The sequence below is a fragment of the Xiphias gladius genome, chromosome 17 (genome assembly GCF_016859285.1).
Source record: "Xiphias gladius isolate SHS-SW01 ecotype Sanya breed wild chromosome 17, ASM1685928v1, whole genome shotgun sequence".
Classification (NCBI taxonomy): domain Eukaryota; kingdom Metazoa; phylum Chordata; class Actinopteri; order Istiophoriformes; family Xiphiidae; genus Xiphias; species Xiphias gladius.
This window is the reverse complement of record NC_053416.1, coordinates 26,908,978-26,931,562: the sequence shown is the minus strand read 5'-3', so window position 1 is coordinate 26,931,562 and position 22,585 is coordinate 26,908,978. Positions and strand designations below refer to the sequence as shown.

Here is a 22,585-nt window from a genome sequence, read left to right as displayed (position 1 = left end):
AAGCAATAGTGGCAGATACTGTAGGTTCTTAGTATAGACTTTGAGGCTTCAGGAAAAACAACAATCCATGGCTAATGGAAAAGTCTTTTTAAGTGTTCAAAGACAGAAAGAAATGCTGCAATGGGCCAAGATGCACAATTAATGCAAAATCCAAGGGTAGCTCAGAATGTTATTATGTGATTATACTTTCTGAACTGTATCTATGTGCTGTTATATTCACTCTCTTCAAGTTACAGTCCTCTCCAGCAGCAGCTGCACTAATATTAGATATACCATCTTTCTTACCAGTTGGCTGTTGAGCCACAAATATAGGGTATATTCCTAAATCCTACCTCTACAACCACTTTCAACCACATAGGGTTTACACTTAACACTATCTTGTCCTATTCTGAAAGAAAACATTTGGTATCACTTTATTTTATGCGTCAGAGAGGTCTCAGTAAAGTATGAAAATTGTACTTAAATAAAACAATAGATTATATTTACAGGCAACATTTATATACATTTTAAGTACGGTATGTATATTTGAGATTTTTAACCCTTATTTAACAACAAAATTAATATAATAATAGTAATAATAATAATAATAATAATAATAAAACAATAATAATAATAATAATAATAATAATAATAATAATAATAATAATAATAATAATAATAATAATAATAATAATAATAATAATCCTATACAATCCCCAATTATGAATGTCAGAATAACTAGAAGTTTCATATTTCCTACAGTACATTCAATGCATCCACATTTCACCTCTCACTTTCGCACAGGTCTAAAGCTTTCTCATTGGTAGATCCGCCTTGATGCGACAAGAAGTCTCGCTGTAGCATTGGTTTTCGCATCCTGTCGATCGAGACGGGAACCAGCTAACCAGCATCCAGCCTCTGCGTTGCTAAGATAAGTTAAGCATCTGCATCAAGTTCACCGCATTCGGCTCTGAAGATAGGCGAATGTGCCTTCAAAATAAAAGTATGAAGCTTGAAAGAAAGGTGGCGGTAAAGCAAATCTGGGTTTCTTTGGCGCTAGTAAACCGTGCGTAAAAAAGCTTGTCTAAATATGTTTGCGATTGAGTTAAATTGCGGCAGTGATACCCCCCCCCACAAATAGAGAAGTGGAAGTAAGCATCCTGGAACACTGCACATCTATCAAATTGCATTGCACATGAACCACAGTATGACTTTTTTCTTATTTGTTTAGACTGACTTATATTTAATATTATATGGTGTTAAGGATGAATGGCTCTTGCTTTAAGTTTTACATCTTGCAAATAAAAATATTTTTTGAACAATATATCTACACTTATATTTCAAAAGCGTACAATAACCACGATGACCTGTGGGTAGGATCTTTTTCATGTTGTTTAAAAATCTTATTGCATTGACTGCCAATTCAACTACTTTCAAACCACAACTTAACCCACACTTTGTCTATTAACTACATATTACCAACCATATAAATATAAAATTATAAACAGCCATTTCGCTAGAGCTGCAGTTCTGTTTGAAAGCTATAATAAAAGTATTACATATGCATTATCTTGAAAGGTATAAACGGAAGTCCGATTGCTCATTGTGGCTACCTTATTCCTAATGCTTAAAACTGTTTGATGCTGTCAGTTCATATGGCTAACGCTACGGTACACCTGGTTAAACAATAAAGAGATGTGGCAGCTCAAGGACAGAGCTGTTTTTTTATAAAGAGGAATTTCCTTCGAATGCACAGTAATCATTTTACGGAATACGAAAATACATGGAGTCATTTGAGAGCCATGCGTTTCCCCCCACCGTTGGCAGGCAGGTATTTTCCTACAGCCAGACGTCTCACTGGGAAATCATCATTTCACTTGGAACCACCGCTGGCTGGTGATTTAGCATGCATGCTAGCTAACTAGTGGACAACACGCATGTTTATATTTATGCGTAGAAGCAACATTAACGGGCAGCGTTAAAGGCCTTTGTTTTAATTTCATGAATTCTCATTACCAGCCTCATAGGGGGTACACACACGTCCCTCCGTAAGTCAGAACTTCCAGACATAAACTCTGAAATGACTGTTACGTGTTAGCTGACATTTTCTTAATAGTTGTAAAAAGAAAACGCGGAGACAAGTGACATTTGTTTTTAAATTTCACAATCATTCTTTCGGCGTCTGCAGTACTGTTATCGTACAGCCTTCATCCTGCGTTTTGGTTTGTAGGCAATTAAAAGAAACTTTACGTATAGACTGTCAGGCAAAATAAATTATGTTGACCAGCTCTTTTGACAGTGGACCGACCCAAGACTGCCACACCACACCGGCTGTGTGTCACTGTGGACCGAGCAGAGAGTATTAACCCACGCAAACCCCCAGACCCGACAGCTCCTCCTCACCAGGGGACACTAAACCAGCTTTTCTACACACTCTTCATCCGACTGTGAGGACTTCAAGGCTTGGTGTCCACTAGCCTGACTCCAACTGTGCATTGTGAGCTGTCTGTTTGTAAGAAACTATTTGGACCAGCATTGAATCAGTCATGACAAGGCACTTCTGTGGTCTGCCATCTCTCCAGCCACTGGATGTTTTTTTGAGGTGGAACCAGGCTGAAGCAATGCACAACCTCTCGTGCAGAATGTGTTAAAACCCGGGGCTCCAGAACGTTCTCAGATCAAGGACCTTTAAATTACTACACATACAGACATTACTACAGGAGACTTCATCTCCTCTTGTGGATTACTGCTGGTACTGTCATCTGGGACAGAGACACCTGGGATCAAATTATTTCTTTTTTTTCCCCCCTCACTTTGCTGGGCACAGACCCTCTGGATACCCCCTCAGGGGCCCCCTGATGGTCCCTGGACTCCACTTTGAGAGCTGCTGGTTAAGGTTGTCTCATTAAAGTTCCCTCCACTTTATGTCACCCCACTAAGAAAGAACTCTTTGACCATGCACTGAAGACTCAACTTGAAACCTTACTGAGAGTCAAATTTACACTGTGTCAGCCATGCCTATCAGAAAAAAAGGTGAGTTACTGTATGTCCTACAGGTAATAAGAGTTTTGCTTTATTCAGACCCTGTAAATACTAAACTTGAAAGATCTGGGTGCTGTCACATCACCATATTGCATTTGTTCCCAGTTTAGAGTAACAGTCTAAACTCAGGCTTGGTTGTCCAACCTTTTGGTTTCCAGTGCCCTGAGACTATACCTCGAAAAGTATAAGGACATAACTCCCAACAAACAACAGGGTTCTTTCAACTTTGTGGCAACAGTTTGTGTTTGGACCTTTCCTGTGTCAACCTGACAGTGCCCTTTGCACAAAGCCAGTCCAATTTTGTGTGGAAGAACGTGACTGGCATGCACAGAGCCCTGACCTCAACCCATCCAACTCCTTTGGGATGAACTTGTACACTGATTGCAAGCCAGGCCTTACCCCCCAACATCATTATTGAACCTTACTTATGTTCTTGTTTCTGGATGGGATCAAATCCCTACAGCCAGTGTCCAAAATCTGTAGGAAACCTTTTCAGCTGTTATATATGGCTGGAATGCTGGGCTGCCCACATATGTTTGGCCAAATATTATGTATCATCCTCTGTCCCTTTCTGATAAACTGTGAGCAGGTTCTGTTGTCTTTGCAGTATTGTGTGAGTACAGTGAGCTGTAGAGGAGGGCAAACCCACCTAAACCCAGTTTACTCATCTCTATAGTTATAGACTGGTATCTATAGTTTTAAGGCTGATGTACTTTTGTGGCCTAAATGGATCATCATACACAATATTGTCACATCATACTTAATATTGTCAGATTGATATATGAAGAATGCATATTTTATTATATGAAGAAAACAAATCAAGGAAACACCAACGCCTGTCTTATCTGCCCCTTCCTCTGCAGACACAGCTCGAGCCTTGGGGCTTTTGGAGGAGTACTGCACTAAACTGAGGAAGCCGGAGGAGCAGCAGCTCAAAACTGCCATTCAGAGAGTAATGGGGATTTTCAAAAGCAACCTGTTTGAAGCTCTTCTTGGTAAGTCAGTGGAGCACAACCAATTCATCAAGCAACTGGTGTTTTCTGTCAAATTCATATTATTGTGGTTTTCAGAAAAACAGCATTAAATTTTTGAAGTTTATGGTATTTATGACTGACTGGTTCTCTTCTAGTTCAACAAGCATTACAGAGTAATGGGGTGGTGTGTGTCTTTGATGATTAGTTTACTTTAAATAATAACCCATGATAAACAATAGGCAGATAGCAGTTTAAAATCACAGTGACTACAAAGTGCAAACTTTCATGGCTGATGCAGAGGATCACACCAAAACTGCAGTCTTCCTAATGTATCGACAGTTTGATCAGTCCAATCTTGACACCAAAGAGGTGATGAGAGAAAGTCACTGTATTTAATAATTACTATATATAATGACCACATACTAAATAGAGCAGTAAAATAATGGGTCTGCTGAACATGCGTTCAACCGATGTTGGAACTGTTAATGAGTCACCTGTCTCAGGTTAAACTGTAGTTGTCACTGTTAGCAGAGTCTAAGTCTGCAGTGTAGTTCATACACTTCACTGGTAAAACATAATTACACTAGATTACATTAGAAAATTTCCAAATAAGGTTAAGTACATCTGTTTTTCTGTTCACGTACTGTATGCATGGCCCCCCCCTCACCCCTAGCTGTACTCTCTCTAGCTCTCTCTTTTTAATGGGTCAGTTAACTGTCAGAAATATCATATAATTAATAATGTGCCAAACCTCCAAACTTCAGATCAACCTATACTGTATTTGCTTAATAAAATAAAATAAATAAAAGCTATAACCAAATCACTACATCTCAATGATATCTTATGATCTTTTGCACAAATAGCCTGTAAGTGATCATTGCACAGCAGTCGTAATGAAATACTAAACTATAAAGACACTAATGCTGCTTTACACTCACAGTATCTCTCCAAAGGTAAACTGCTACTCTAATAAATAACTGCTAGACGGAACTGGACCTCTCTCATCAGTCTGACTGACAGGATGATCAGTGATTCCTCTTTGGTTATTTTGATTCACTGACACCTAAAAAAGTCCTAAAAACACCTCTGTGTGTTTGCCTTTGATAGAAATACTACAGCTTTTAGTACACTTCAACATCTGCAACTTTGCAGAAGAAAAAATATAGTACTATACATTTAATAATTAATGCATACATACAGTACATCAGAGTTTTGGAGAGTTAAGAAAAATAATGAAATAATGAAAAATAATTTACCTGCCTCTCTTCCTTCTAGAATCTGTTTTGATAATGAAATAATAATTAATAAATCAAATATGGCTTTGAATCATTCTATTTCATCTGGCTATATGTTTGGCATACAGTTGGCTACCACTGCCTTAAATGCTCACTCTCCAGCTGTAGGTTTTTCATCAAATATCCAACCTTCTGACAATGCATTTTGTCTGAGACTGGTAAGAAGAAGTGAGGTTTACAGTATTTACAACTATTAACTACTCAGTTTAAACCCAAAGAAACCCAAGGGTGAAGATAATGTAGATCCTTCCCTTTAGTGCCTCAGTGCTTAATTTCTTCCTGCACCTCTAACTCATATTTTTAATCTGTTACTTATGTCTGGTAAAATTCGTGAAATCTGGAAAGCTACACAGGTTATTCTGTTACATAAAGGAGGTGATCCCAGTGACTTGATTAGCTACTGTCTGATTTCAAAATTGTCCGCGTAAAAAAAAACCCGAAGACCCCAGCAAACTCTTAACTGCAATTGTTTCTAGAAAAAAAAACTATATTAGAGCCTCAGCAGTCAGGATTTAGATTATGCCACAACACAACAGCTGCATAACGTGGACTAAATGATAATGTTAATAGCTCTGTCTATAAATAAACAATATTATCTCTGCCACTCCAATTGTAATGTACATTTTTATGCTGATGATACAGTTTTATATGCCACAGGCTCTTATCTCCATCTGGCCATTACAAATCTATGTTCCATTCTTGATCTGATATTTCAGATCTGTCTTATTAAACATAAGCTTACTTTGACTTCTGACAAAATAAAATGTATGCTTTTCTCAAGGTCACTTGAAGGTGTCCAGCCCACTGTCCCTATCCGTATTCTCCAGGGTCTTGAAAGTGAGTCTAATGTCCACACTCTCTTTCAAGACCAATGTGGAACATCTGACAAGCAGCTGAAGGTCAAAGTGGCTTTTTGTATAGAAACAAATGATGCTTCTCTTTTGTGATTAGGAAGACCATTGCGCAGTCTACAGTTTTGTCTGCTCTTGATTATGGTGATATTGTGTGTATGCATGTTTCCCCCTCCACCTTAAACCCCTTTGACTCTGTGTATCACAGTGCACTCACTTTAACACAGGTGATAAATTCCTCGCCCACCATTGCATCTTGTATGAAAAGGTAGGGTGGTCGTCCAGACAACAAACAGAAGGGAATTTTATTGTATGTTATTTGTCTATAAGGCTGTACTGCAAAAACTGCTTAATTCCCCCAGCTAATCTCATATAAATACAGTACTTACAATATCAGCCATCAGGATATTTTACTGATCTTGGAGGAATTGGTTTTAGGTATAGAATGAGATTCAAAAAACTAATTTCATTTGATGAATTAAAAGACGATACTCAAGTATTTGCAGTTCCACTTGTAATTGTTTTTATTAATGTGAAACTAATTTAACTTGTGTATGTGAATTTTCTGTGTGTCTGTCCATATTTAAACTATAAAGTGAAGTCAAAAAGTCTGAGACCACTTCTCCCATTCACTTGAAGGTCTTGAAAAAAGAAGATAGCCTAAACTGTAAATTCATTGTTGTTTTACCACCAGAATTCAATGTTCGGTGCTATATGTAGCATATCAACCCCATGGGAAACACTTGATACAGTATAAAGATATTTGCCATTTGTGATTACACAAACTGTACAGTGAATGAAAGAGGCTGCCATGTCTTGGAAATAATAGTGCCACCTCTTGAAAATTGATTGTAGTTTAAGAACAAAGAAGTGCAGTGCCAAGTCAGAAACTAGGAATTCTTTGAAAAAGTGTCCCATACCTTCTACATTTGGTAGATTACGTAGACGCAATCCTGTTAATGCAGTCATTGCTTTATCACAAAAGCATCCTGGATGTTGGACCGCTCACCGCCAATCCTACACCCCTCCGAGGCCCTAATATGTTTCACCCATTTCATAATGTGCAGTATTACAGGCCTGATTTCAGAGTGCAACGGCAGACACAAGCTCTGTCAAGCTCAGGCGCTCTCAGTTGACCTCATGATCTCCACACCACTTAAAGGCTCTGACCACCCGCCTCTGTGAGGGTTTAGAATTGTCATTTACAAAACCTAAACCAATCACAGGGCCACATTAGAGTTGGAGTTTGGCACAGAGTCAAGCTGCTTCAAGTTGAAATATTTCTAATATACAGTGAAGCTTAGATTATTTTCCCTTATGCCTTGTTTGTGTGCCAAAGAAACATTTCAAAATACATTATATTGATTTGCCACAGCACAGCACAATTTGATCAAATACATTCATGTGTTAAAATGGCTAAAAATCAAAATTATTTAAAAATGTTTGTGCTCCTTTTGTATTAAGGCTACTAAAACTGTAATAATTGACCAAATTGTGTTTTTTCCTCTGGGTTCTATCTCTACACCTGTTTAAATATACATCACTATTTATTCAGTCATAGAAAATTATCATTTATTTGTTTGTTTCATAAATGAGAAATAATGTCACATGCAAACCTGGATTTGATCTTTTTTTCCAACAATATATTAAGCATGCAGGACAAAATGAGACTACTGTCAAAGGTCAAACGAAAGCACTTCTCTGCAGCAAGTGAAATTTTGGATGATTCCCTGTTGCTGTCAGTCTAATAGCAGTTGTATAGATCTGTGTCACTGAGGCATACTTTGTTGTCTCCTGTCCCTTACTAGTGGTGAGTTGGAGGCTGCCTGACCACTCAGCCTCGGCCACTTGAAGGCTGACACACTGCAGCAAGTATTGCAGCTGAGATACTTAGCAGGAGTGAGACAGATACAGTAGGACAGTCCAGCAGTGGTCTGCCTGTGTAAACCAAGATGAAGATTGTATCACAATTGGAGTGAGGAAGTCTGTTCTCTCTTCTCTGCTACATAGTGTCTGTGCAGGATGAAAATGATAGGAGCTGATGAAGGGGCATGCACTACATTTTTTTTTTTTTTAAATTCCTGTACATTTTGTAGACTTGAGTTTGATTTGACAATGGTATTACTACTGGCCTTATTAAAGGATAAAATGGACAATGTCCTATGTTTTGTTTTTGTTAACAATTTCCATGAAAAGACCAAAACCAACAATGTGTGAGACCCTGTCTCAAGTCTTTCTAACTTCCCTTCTTGGTCTGTGGCTCTCAGCCACAAGCCTGTTGGTTTTTACTGGAGGTGTGTCACATTTGTGAATCCAGTAACATTAAATTACATGCCCACTGACGTTCAGCTTACTTTCCAGTTTACCAAGATATGCTGTTGGTGTGATGGTTAGCTTTAGTTGCAGCAACTGTAGCAACAGTTTGCTAACCCACATCCTAGCTAAGGTTAGTTACATTACTTGCTGTCTCGTTGTTTGCTCTATATCATGGTATTTGTCCGTACAACGTGTGAAGGGTTTTATGGCCACTGAGACCTAAAAACACAAGTTTGCTAGCACAGTGGGATTATTTAGACTGATGCATAATTTCAAATGCAAACCTTCGGTGCTCTATTCCGTGACTGTAGTTTTATAAAAACAACCTAAACAACTAACTCCTGCTAGTTTTTAGTCCTTTGTGTTTTGGATGCTATGCTTGTGTGCATGTTGTTTGTTTGATGATGTTTTATATTATAAGGCTTGTTTTGCTTCACTTGTGCAAAAGAGTATCCACTTCCATGATGTATAAAAAACTCTGCCATTGTGTTGTTGCCTTGGCAATGTGTGTCCATGAATTTGGGGGATGGATCTTCTGAAGGAGCACGGAAGGGAGGGGTGTATTTGTTTTGCTGTTGAGTTCAAATATCAACAGTCTTGCTTACTCCACCTTTAAGGGGCCCAAAGTGTGCCAAGAAAACATCCCCCACACCATTACACCACCACCACTAGCCTGGACTGTTGACACAAGGCAGGTTAAGTCCATGGATTCATGCTGTTGATGCCAAATTCCGAGCCTACCATCTGCGTGCCTCAACACAAATCCATATTCATCAGACCAGGGTATGTTTTTCTAGCTTTTCAGCTCCCCAGTTTTGGTGAGCCTGCAGCATTAGATTTCTGTTCTTGGCTGACTAGAGTGGAACCTGAGGTGGTTTTCTGCTGTTTTATCCACTGTAAGGTTTGACATGTGGTGCATTCTGAGATGCTTTTCTGTTCACCACAGTTGTAACTATTGGTTATCTGACTTACCGTAGCCTTACTTTCAGCTCCAACCATTTGGGCCATTTTCCTCTGAGCTCTCTCATCAACAAGCATTTCCGGCCGCAGAACTGTTGCTCAATGGATGTTTTTTGTTTTTCGTATCATTCGGAGTAAACTCTAGAGACTGTTGGGTATGAAAATCCCAAGAGATCAGCAATTTCAGAAATACTCAAAGCAGCCCATCTGTCAACAACAATCATGCCACGATCAAAGTCACTGATCACATTTTTTCCCCATTCTGATGTTTGATTGTGAACATTAACTAAAGCTCCTGACCTGTATCTGCATTGTAATGCTGCCACATGATTTCCTGATCGGATAAATGCATGAATAAACAGTTGTACAGGTGTTCCCAATAAAGTGCTCAGTGAGTGTACCATACTGTGCAAAAGTACCACTAAAAGTAAAGTGGGGATGCTTTCAAAAATAATGCCTTGAATAGTTTTTATTTATCAATTAACCTCATACAAAATGCAGTAAACAGAAAAAAAGCTAAATCACCAATATTGGTGTTAACACCTTTGCCTTTAAACAGCACCAGTTCTCCTTGATAAACTTGCACACAGTTTTTCAAGGTACTTGGCTGGTAGGTTGTTTCAAGTGTCTTGGAGAACTTGCCACAGTTCTTCTGTGGCTTTAGGCTTTCTCATTGTCTTCTGTCTCTAAATGTAATCCCAGACTGACTCCATGATGTTGAGATCATGGCTTTTTAGGGACCATACTGTCTGTTGCAGGACTCCTTGTTCTTGTTGTCTCTGACGATAAGTCTTTATGCCTTTGGCTGAATGTTTGGCTCTATGTTCATTGTTATGCTGCAGAATGAATTTGGGACCGATCAGACATCTCCTGGATGGGACTGTGTGATGGATAAGAATCCAAGCATGCCAAAACCAACTAAAAGCTCAGTCATTTTCTGCTTGTCTGTGGTGCCTCTGCTACCTCACTGGATGGCAAGGTAGTAGGTGACTCTGCAGATTTGTTGTCATTGTAGTGTAAGACAGCTGCTTTGTACAAAGTCCACCAACAACCTTATTATTAGTTACTTTGTCCTTTACGGTGTGGAACCTGAAATACTTACACACTGCTTCTCAGATGCTTTGATGTCATGATTGTCCACTCAGAATTGCTTTGCTCCTTCATTTTCATAGCAAACAACATAACATTACTAGTTTAGTTTGCAGTCAATAGGGCATGACATAAGTCAAGCTGATAATTGAAGTTTTAGAGCACCCTCTGCTGGATCGCAAGACAAACTACTTCAAACAGACTTTTGCACTTATAGATTGTAAATTTGAATTTGAACAGGTCATTACAGTTCGATTATGAACATTTTCCCCAACAGATAAAATGCAGTGAGGCATCATACACTGAAGAGCAGATTGCATTTTCGTTTTGTGTATACTGTATGTACTGTATTCCTTGTACTTTGTCCTTCTCTCATTAAGAAGTTTTGTACAGCATTTTAATTTTTTTGAAGTTTTCCTTTTAAGCCAAAACAACAAACAAAAGAGGTCGTTTTGCTTTGCTGTTTGCTACTGCGCACATGTGGAACTTGTCTGTGTAATAGGATCTCTGATTTTAGAAGCATGCATGTCCCCAGCAGTATGTGTCCACATCCGTACTGCAGTATGGACAAACCTTACCTGGTTGACTGAACCTATCAGGTTTTACCACATATCTTGTCCACAGGGGCCCAGAAGTCCTTCAAGCGAACATCAGTTTGTTTCAGTGTTTCCCAATGAAAATGTCCTAACCGACTCTTTGCATCAGCGGACAGGCTAAGCGAAGTGACGCTTGTTTGAAAAAACGCTCCCCCGGCTCTATTTCTGCTGAAGTTTCGCAAGTGTACAAAACTTCCACAGACGTTTCGCAATCTAGCTAGGTGCTAACTAGATTTTAAGATAATTCAGTAATTCTGACAGTAGCTCAACTGCCAGTAACTGACTGGCAACATCACTCTTTATCACAGCCTACTTAATGAGCCTATATAAAATATAAAGTTGTACAAATAAAAAAATCATTCTAGCTGAGGAAATGCTAAAACTGTACTGCCCAAACAACTGTACTATTGATGCAATTGATGTTAGAGTTGTCAGAATCCTGATAGGAAGGTCATTTTACTTGTAGTTTTTGCACACACCCTTTTTTTAGTCCTAGTCCACAGAATCTTAATACTTACCTCTTTGATGCTTGAGAATTTTTTTAAAAATTGTATGTATTTTTGAGAGAGAATCATATAGAAAATTGTCATGTATCTGCCTGCTGTCACTTTGGCTGATTTAAGGTGTTGGCAATATATATTTTTTTGCCTTTGCATGCTATTAATTTGAACACACTGTCCCCAGTTATAAAAGGTGGGCAACACCTGGCTTTATATGCTTTATTTTATGTGTTTTATATGTTAATATGTTAAATTGTTCTGATTTTGTTAGTTGTTTGGTTATTTTAGTTTAGTTTGATTAATTACGTTTTTGTATCCTGTGTTCGTCATTGTGTAATGTTGTTTGAATTGTTTTTTAATAGTATTTATTGTCTCTAACTGGCTAACTGTACACACTGCACATGCCAAACTTAAAGTCTTGGCACCCTTGAATTTTAAGTACAGAATTTAGAATATCTTCAGAAATAAATGCAAATTAAAAAAATTAAAAATAACAAAAAAGTAACATAATATAATCAAAATATTTTAATAACATGTCCAAGGTAACTGACCTATAGAAATAAAAACAAAACAAAACAAAACAAAACTTGAAATAGTGAAATAGGCCAAACACAAAATGTACCCCAGACAAAATGTTTGGCATCCTTTCACTAATATTTGGTTGCAGAACCTTTGGAAACAATGACAGCCTCTAAACATTACTTGTAGCCATCTAGAAGCTTCTTACACCTGTCTGCTGGTAGTTTCCACCACTCTTCCACTGCTATGCATTCAAGCTCTTTTTAAGTTTGTAAGAGTCCTTTCAGCAAAGGCAGATTTCAGCTCTCTCCAATAGTTTTCAATGGGATATAGGTCAGGACTCATTGCTGGCCATTTTTAAAACAGTCCATCTTTATCTTTCCAACCATTCTTTTGTACTGCAGGATGTGTGCTTTGGGTTGTTGTCCTGCTGAAAGACCTTTGCCCTAAACCTAGATTTCTGACACTAGGTAACATTTTTTACACTAAAATTCCTTGGTAATCTTCTGATTTCATCATTCCTTTGATACATTCAATGCCTCCAGTTCCAGAGGCAGCAAAGCAGCCCCACAGCATGATCATGTTCTTTTCCTTTTGGGCTTCATTTTGTTGCCTATAAAAACAAACTTCAGCACTGCATTCCTACTTTGGCTTTTGCGAACATTAGTCTTGCCCTTTTGGGCTTTCTTTCAACAGTGGTGTCCTCCTTGGCCTTTGTCCATGGAGCCCTACTTGGCTTATTGTGCGGCATATGTTACAGGCTGAAACCACCACTCCAGATAGCTCCAGGTCAGACTGAAGCTCTTTAGTTGTCTTGCGTGATGTTTTTTCCACCATCCGCATTAACCTTCGCAGAGTTCTCTCATTGAGTTTCTTCTTAGCACCACATCCTGGTTTTGTGACTGTGAAAATTCTTGATAACATTTATAAACTGTTGAAACATGGATTTCAAGATCTTTATTGATAGTCTTGTAGCTTTTGGAATTGTTATGTTTTTTGATAATAGCATTTCTGATCCTCTCAGACAGCTCGCCTGTCTTCACCATTGTGTAAAAGAAACTGGAAAAAAATCAGCCTCTTTTATGCAGTAAAACTATCATTCATTGGTTAATTCAGGTCATGTGAACACTGAAAATTAAGCACAGGTGAATCTTATTTGTTTTTTATTTTGTTTGAGGAACTAATTTAAATTGATCAAAAGGGTGCCATTATTGTGTCAAGCCTACATTTTATGTCTGAATTTTTCATTTCAAAATGTGAAAGCTTTTTGTGTTGTTGTTCAGTAACTTTGGACATTTTATTAATTATTCTGATAGTACAAAATTGGTTAATTTGGATTTATTTCTGAAGATATTCTAAATTCTCTATTTAAAATTCACGGGTGCTAATATTTTTAACCAGGACTGTATATGCATCTCTACCAGGAAAGATATTCGTACACAGATTCAGGTCAAAATTATATTACCACTCTACTTTTTTCGTTAATTTAATTTTATTCCATCACACATATCTTTACCTTCCTTTCATGTTCCATTGTTTCAAATCAGGGTTAAAATCCAAAATAAATATTTTCTAGATAAAACTGTGTGGACAAACTCCATTAGGACTAGTTTTTCATTTAATGTGTGGATTACATTGTAATGTCCAGTCTTTAACCACGTTTGAATGCTTACATAATATCCTGCAACAGATGTTCTCCAGAAACACGCTTATATCTTGCACTCAAATGCTGTGCATAAAAAATTTACTTCCATTGACCACAAGCTGCCACTACAAAGTAATATTAATCATTGTTCATCAGTGACCAATATAGAGTGAGCCAATTAGTTGTAATGTCATACATTTGTAAGAGAGCATTAGTTCTCATTGGGATGTATTAAGATGTGGTGATAGAAAGTAGTGACATGTTTGCTTCTTGTCTGATCTTTATCAATCATGTAATCAAGGCTTTATTAGTGTGGGTGCAGAGTTGTTATTCACACTCGTTACTACCCATTCAACAAAGATGCACCATAAGTGTGTGGCTATTTCCTTTGGCAGTGATGAGAGACAATAGGTCTATGGAATGCATTCATACACAGTTACAACTCTGTGATTAAATAAATGCCTCCTGAAATAGATGTAATCATCTTACAAAGCATTAGGTGCTGTCTAATCTGGCCAGTGGCGTGGGTGCCCCAGCTAAACCCCATCACTGCAGAGTGGATCTGTGTGTGGATTAACCCATTCATCATCCCCACCACTCCTCAGTCACTCATCCGCACAATTGAAGGACTTACTGATCTCCTTCCAGCTCAAGCTTCATACTTCCTTTGATTCACAGGGAAATAACTGTTATTACCAGGGTCAGGGTGCTGTCAAGATAGAAAACATCATCATAGGTGCTAATGTTTCCCCGAAAGATTCTTACTTTTCAGTCCTGCAAATGAGAATATTTTCTTTTTAACAATTTATAAATTGCAGTATATTCATATTAATGTTGGACCCATTTCAACATTTTTGTTTGAAATACATTATGGTTCTGATACACGGATTCACTCATTTGTACACTTCCATTCATAGCCTCTAATGTACTAAATTCTATGAGACAGATTAGTCCTAGGATACCTTGGTGATCCTCAAATTTTAATTTCTCCAGTATTTTGGTTTATGACCAAATACCTGCAAAACTAATGACGTTTCCATCCGGGTCAGTTGTACTTTGTGCTTTGTGCTAATTAGGAAATATTAGTATACTAAATCAAATTGTGCCCTGGAACATGGTAAACATCTACCAGCTAAACATCAGCATGTTTGCATTGTTATTGTGACAATGTTGGCATTCTGGCAATAGCATTTATTTCATAGGACTACTGTGCCTAAGGCCATGTTCAGACAGACTTAAGCACTATGTGAAAAATGCAACCCCCCCATTCATTTGAAGGGGGCAGCTCTGTCAACGGTGCAAGGTTCCAAGGCAGAGGGCTCCAGCAAAAAGTGCGCAGTCATCCAGCAAAACAGAACGTGGTGCAACTCTTGGTGGAACGCACATCATCTGGCAATGCACTATGGTGGCCTTTTGGGGATGGTGTGCACAAGCATTTCCGCTTTCCTATGCCGGTCAGTTTGTAGACAACAAAATGATTTTCTACACACATCTCTTCATGATCTTCTACAGTTACAATGATAATTACAAAGGTAAGTTAACTTACTAGCTTCCCAGCTACCTAAAGTAAACATCCACAGAGAATTAGCTATCTTACTAACCAGCTAACTTTGCTATCTAACAGATAATTTGACAACAATTTGACCAATATGGCCCAGTTTTAAGTGTGTTGATGACAACCTGATATTGTCCCTAGTATCAAATAAAGATCAATGAACAGGGAGAATGCGTGCCTGAGCTACCTGCCATAGATCCATGAGGAAATATGAGAAACCTCACAACCTTACAGAAGGATGGAAAGTAGTTTGGCTGTTCGCCAGTTCTTTTACAATTATGTTGTGGTGATTTTAACCTGCCTTGTAGGCAACATTGAAATATCCAGCCTTCATGAAAACCCCAGAAACTGGTTGTGACGGCTGTAATTTGCTGTGTTCATTTTAATTTATCTGCATGCTGTTCAGTATTCACTGTCATACAAACTATATGTGAACGTAGGATTGAGTAAATTAAGACACTTACCTTATAGACTAATCAGACTTATCTATTTTAATTTCCTTATAGTACAATTTTCCAAAAAGAGAAGAGAAATAGAATATTTTTTGTTCTCGTTTTGGGATGACGATAATTTGATAAGGTTAAGCCTACTACCATTATTAGTCAATCTGATCAGCTTTCTCATTTCTCTTCTTGTGTAATGTTTAAGCTGATGTGTTAGTGTCGGCAATATGATTTTTATATGATTTTTTTTTTTTTTTTTTTTAAGATTATCCTTGAGGACTCCTGTGCAGATGAGTGATGCTGAGTGTTCATGTGTGGCTGGAACACCACAGTGCAACCATAATGTTGCACTGCTGTAACAGATTGCACACTCCTCTCAGCTGAGAGTTGTTGCTGTTCCCCCAGTCCTGAGTTGTACAGAGATGGAGCAACGCTGACACAAGCCAAGAATTATGTTAAGTATGTGAGCACTATAAAACCACATTTAAATAATGGTTTTTTGTTGTGTTTTTAAAGTAGATATTTGTCAGACAGAGCTGAATTAGTATGTGCACCGAATAGTTTGTTTAAAAGACCATTTCATTGAATTTTGTTATTAATATGGTGTGAAGCCAGACTGGGTCAATGACATGGTTGTGATGTCTACCAAGCCAAAGCAGAGAATTGCTAATAGTGTAAGGTAATTATGTCTTGTTATTTTATAACCTATTATACAAAACCGTTATTGTCTTTCAACTTAAAATTATTCTTTCTAATTTGAATTCTGAAATTAAATTCCAAACAGGAGCACACTTTACAAAGCAGTGTGGAGGTGCCATCACAACCATGGCAATCAGTGATGATGTCCCACTGGTTGACTCAGCATTTTGGAAAGTTCAGGAAGGCAATGCCACCTCCTACCAGCACCCAGTGCCTGTGAGCCAGATTATATTATTCCACCAAATGCCCCTCCACCACCACTTCTACCTCTAGATGGTTACATTTTGGAGCCTATTAGCTGCCAGTGTGTGTGCAGTCTCCAGCTACATCTGCCATCGCTAGAAACTAATTTGGATATGGCCAGGAAAATAGGAAAATTGCCATGTCCAAGGTCAGAGTTCAGCATAACACCTTCCTAAGATCATAAAAAATGGGAGTGGCTCCAAAAGCACTGATGAAGAGGGGCTTGGCATTGGAGCCTGTTGAAATTCAGGAGTATTGTTGGGTAAAGAACACCAATTACTGGCCTTGTGGATTTGCCATCTAGTCTGATGCTCCCTGGTAAGGGGCATCTTCATACTGGGTTGTGTTTCACCCAACTGAAAACTGTTTGGCCTGCTGGAGATCAAATACCAGATATAAACACCAGGAATGGTGTGGTGTGACTTTGTAGTTTTGCAGAAGAGTACATGGTGATCCAGAGGATCTACAAAAATACAGAACTTGCTGCAGTCATTATGGAGAAGGGAGATTACTTCTGTCTTTATTTGTACTTGGCAGTTTGCTTGAAAATTTGAAGTCAGTGTTGGTAAACAAAAAAACTAAATAACTCTGTCAACTGTTAAAAAAAAAAAAAAAAAAAAAAGTGATAACGAGATGTTTGTATATCTACCAAAAATCTTTTTGTGGCCTGCAGTAATGCAATTTTTAAAAACATCCCCTAATATAATTCAGCCCCTTTGCCTTCTTCAGTGTTATTAGAGTTGAACCACAGTATGGTTGTTGCATTTGCTTTTTTTTTAGCCAGTAGAGTATTTTAACAGATTTTACAGTGTCACTTTATCTTTTTTAATAAAGAGGACCTTATTTACTCAAAGATCACTCAACTATGTAGTCACTTGATGTTTTATTAAAGCCCTTTGAATGTATTCATAATTTAAAATCTCATTTATAATAACAACATACAAAACAGAAATTTAACATGAGATTCTCCTCACTAAAGACATAATATTAACATTAACATCTTGTCATCTCAGAGCTACTTTACAGTTTTTAGAATGCTTTGGGCATCTGTTTTTGAAAAATTTGGCGGTCATTGCTTTCAACAGACTTAAACTGATAACTTTGTTACGATCGCAGCCTTAACTCCATTACAGCCTGTAAGTGCCATTTTTCCATTAATGTGCCATTTTTCCATTAATGTGCCATTAATGTGTAGGTTGTAACTTCCATGAGTTACAATCAACATTTACCTGCCCGTGCCTTCACCAGTGGTACATTCTGATCGTTTACCGGGAAGCAAACGGCTGATCAATGCTTCCACACAGTGATACTGTCATAGAGTTTGTTCTCCTTAACCCTCTCTTGACATGGACTCTCAAGTGGGCAATAGGCTGCTTGTGCTAGACATCCTCCCCTACACATTTGGATGTTTTTGAAAGAAAGGCAGGTCGGTAAACCTTGCAGGGGATGAGGATTTCCCCTGCAAATGCTAGATTGGTATTAGCCCTTACATGAAGCAGATTGCCATCAGCTTCTTTCTTTCTCTTTCTTTTTTAGCACCACAGAAATCTCTGGCCTTATGTTACCTATAAAAATGATGCTAAGAGTTCCACAGATTTAAAATTTGGGATAAATTATCAAAGAGATACCCTGAGTTGATGAATCTGAGTATTGCAAGAGAAAAAGGTAGATCAGTGAATCCCAACATGCTTAGATGCTAATAACTACTTAAATGAGATATCATGATGGCTTTAACACTTGTTAGGGATTTATTAGCACTTATACTTGAGCCCAACACACATTATCTGCTCTCTCTCTTCTGGTAGTGTTATTCTTAATTCTTTTAAGAAATTTGTAAAGTATAATTTTGCTATTAAAGGTTTATCATATGAGATACATATCATGGACAATAAACACTGACTCAGTTAATTAAAATGAAAGGTAGTGAATTCTGTTTTAAAAAGTCATAATACCGAGAAATGGAGAAAATTGCGAAAACAAGCTGTGTCTGTGTTAAGGAATACAAATCTGTGAGAATTGCTCAGTGGTGGGATTAAAATGCAAACAAATTCATTATATGTGTTAACTTTGACTGGATTTACACTTTGCATTTATGTTGACTGCTGTAGACAGTCTTGACAGCGCTAATGTAATATTTATTGTCAAAGGATTGAATGTGTTGGACTCTTGTGTTGGTTTAGGGGTTAGGCAAAGGACATGGAAAGCGGTGGTGTGATTCACTTTAATCTTCTGTGTTACTTCAGCATCACATTGATTTTGTTGATTTTGATTAGTATTAGCTGACTCTTGTAATTACTGTATAATCAGTCGGCAATCAATGTTCAGTCAGGACAATGAGGCAGTATTTATTATATAACTTTTCTGTCTGCTTTTACCTGCTGCTACTGTTTTCTTAATTTCAGAATAGTTTTATGTAAAAACACTGATGTTTGGCATTTTCATACAGTATATTAACAACTATGGAGAAATTCCTTTTTGTTCTCCTTTATGATCACTAAATTGGCAGTGCATATTTTCGCACTAAATATTTAGCAGTAGGTCGACCTCATAGTGATGCATACAGTATGTTCTAAAAGCTGTGCTGTAAAGCTCTGTTAATTAGATGTTTACTGTGACCATTCTGTATGCAACATGACTTGCTTTAGTAGAATTTTGCTTTGCGTTTTAGGAAACTGGATATTTTATAGAAATTGCATTGCATTTGTTCTTTTTGTGGTATGTTGTGAATGTTTGAATGGTTGGGTTTTGAAGTGGTGCTCCTTGCATGAAAAATGGTTGCACCTTGTAGTGTTCAAAAGTCCTAATCTCAGCCTTGTGACATAGTTTTGAACATGTTTGTTACATTCCCATGACAGCGAGTACCTAGGTACTAATGCATGATAGCTATACTTTTTCAAACTGTGCAAACCTCACTATTAACCTGCAGTAGAACTGAATATATAGTCTGCATCACAGTCTCCCTGTAACAAGCTCCAATGACATGAGCTCACCTGTATGAACTGGCTCAGGTGGGACTCATAGGGTCCTGATGTCATAACCATTGTCTGCCGAAATGCCCCACATAGATATTTAATGAGCTCTATCTGTCACTGTCTGATCAACAAGGCTGGACAGTCCTTTTAATAGGACATGTGTCTGTCTGCTCTGCTACCTGAGAGAGATCCTTTCCTGCCAGGCTTCATTTTCTCTAATCCAATCTCAGTATTAATTGAATCTTTGCTAGGCAGAGATAATACCAGTGGGAGCTAACATCAGGCAACAGTAATGGGTTGGAAAAAAATGACAGTCTTTGTTCAGTACTGGTACTCTTATGCAATCCTTTACATTTGATATCCCCCTTTGCTTTGTATTTACATGAATTCCTGAAATTTGTTGCTGTGATGAATTTATTTTTACTTTTACACCTAACCTTTGTGGTGTTTTTAGGTAGTCTTGGTTTGGTTCCAGTCTCACTCTAGTTTGGTTCATTTGTGGTGTGAAAGCAAAGCTGAGCAACCAAAGGATATTTTGATATTAGATATGTGATTTTTAGCATGAATTCAGAAGATAAACTGCTGTTATCCATCTTTATAAGTGATATGATTTTGCAAGATCATTTGGTAACCACAGTAACATGTATGGCATCGGCATGTGAGTGCAAGGATTTTTCCTGATCAGTCAGAAACTGAGAAGTAGTTTAAATAGAGGTGTGTTGTGCTTGTGTTCTACTCTGTATTTTGGCAGTTGCTCAGTTAAAAAGTGAGAGAAGGGGAGTGACCACACAGTAACCATTCCCCATAATATTTTTCTACACCTGATTTTCATTCTGTTTCCTACCACTTTCACGCATAGTGGTCACTACAATGGACACCCACTGAAAAGCCCATTTCCTTTATATGCCAGGGTTTGGATGGTGTAGCTACATAGGAGTAACTATAGCGGACAGTCCTTGAAAACACCATAGGCAGTCACTTAGTTGCAAGCAAATGTAAGTGAAGTTAAAAACCCCAACATCAAGGTGGCTGATGAAATGTCAGGTATGCTAAGCACCTCAGGAATACCTGCCAAAGTCCTTCTATAGAAGAAGACTGTTGCAGGTAAAAAAAATATGGTGATAAAAAGTAGCATCTAAGGAAGAATATTATTGTTATATTTCTCAAATATTGAGTTTGTACAAGCAGAAAATTACTAATAATCGTTTCCACTGAAGTGGACATCATACATTACTGGTTAGAATTCCACTGCAAATCATGTTGTACTAAACTTTTATTGATGTGTTAAAATTTTGTCAATAGTAACATTTTCTCAGTAAATCATTCCATGTCTGTTAGAATTATGCAATTTGCAGGGTGTTTGCAACAAAAACAATATTTTGTGCTAATTAAGTCTATTGTGTGACTGGCATTTGATCATCATATTTGGTATATCCTGAAGTCAGGTGGGGCCTTGAAAACTGCTGGCCTCAGCTCACTACAAACAAACGATGTTGCACGCACATGAAAAACTAAGTACATTTGTCTGTGCTGCTTATGGCTTTGTGCCCTGGGTGCATTGCCAGTCTTCATAGTAGATGAGGACTGTGGAACTGATGTACATTTCAAGATCATTAAAAAAGAAAATAGATTTCTAATTTTTATTTTGGAACCTCATAGACATTATTGGAGCTGCCATTAACAATAATTTCCCTTATCAATTAATCTACTTATCATTTTGATAAATAATTGATTGTCAGTCAGAAAATAGCACATCAACTGTTATGGTTCAGTACTTGCTTGTACCAGCTGTGCTAAATCATCAACACATACAACTGTGTTTTATGATAAATAAAAACTGGACACATAGAGACTAAACTCCTATTAATATACAGTTCATACGGTATGATAATAATGAGGTGAAGCAGTCTGTTATGTAGCTACTGTGCTCAAAACTGTAGGAAGGTGTGCTCAACTGCACAAAACATCTTAACAAATTGCAGGCAGCCTACAAGCAAAAATACTTGTAAAGATGCAATAGCACTTTCATATGCAGCACCAAATTTATTCCATAAGCTGACATTTCAGCACTAGCATGTCTTCTATAGAGTTTACAGAACAAAACAAGTGTGTGTCAAAAGGACAATTACAATAAATAAAGTCTTATACAGTCCAATATACAATACGTGACAACACAGCTCATACAGTATTACATTCAGCCCTGTACATATAGTAAACAGTATAGTCTAGGGTAGATTTCCCACAGAGAAACCATCAGAGCAATGAAAAAAGGTTAACATACTGAAGGTCACATATCAGCTATAATAAACTGCATCAGTGCTGCATAACTGTCAAATTGCTTCTGCTGCTTTGCAAGTATTTTCTGCTTGTTTGTACCTGCCTACAATAAAAGATTGTAACTCAGAGCCCATTATAGATTATAAAGCTATTATAAATCACTGCTGTGTGTCACTTTATAATTTGGTTCTCTAATTGGCACATTTCAGATGTGATTTTGTGTGATTTACTGTTCCAAGCCATGTCAACGAGTGTCATTGGTAGGTTTTAGGGTTTCAGGTGTAGTTAATGGATTACAGGACTTCTATAGCGCTTTAGATCAGATAGATAATCTGTTGGGACAGTTGTTAAGGTCAGGGTAAATTAAAATCATTAAGTACTGTTTGTACATACTACCTTATTCTGTCAATGGAGGCTTAACAACAATGCATATGTGAGTCTTAGCTTAATTTTTAACGCTATCACTTCCTGGATGACTGTCTGTAAATAGATTAGTCATTCTGTTCATGTGTTTCAATTAGATTTAAGTGTGAGCATTTGTGTAACTTATTGAAAATTTCAAAACTGCTCTTTTTTCCTGTGTTTTTAAGTTACTGAACTGTGGTTGTCACTGATATTTAAAGTCACAGA

At 37.6% G+C, this 22,585-nt stretch overlaps 1 protein-coding gene across 1 annotated transcript in view; it reads left to right on the top strand.

Moving 5' to 3' along the window:
- The first annotated feature begins 1,605 nt into the window (after positions 1–1,605).
- The window catches only part of dlg2 (discs, large homolog 2 (Drosophila)), a 207,689-nt gene continuing 186,709 nt past the window's right edge, over positions 1,606–22,585 (top strand). Inside the window, exons 1-3 of the mRNA XM_040150506.1 lie at positions 1,606–2,027; positions 2,279–3,012; positions 3,885–4,016. Of these exons, the coding sequence (XP_040006440.1) occupies positions 2,994–3,012; positions 3,885–4,016 (151 nt within the window). The 5' untranslated portion in view covers positions 1,606–2,027; positions 2,279–2,993. The remainder of the gene's footprint in view (positions 2,028–2,278; positions 3,013–3,884; positions 4,017–22,585) is intronic.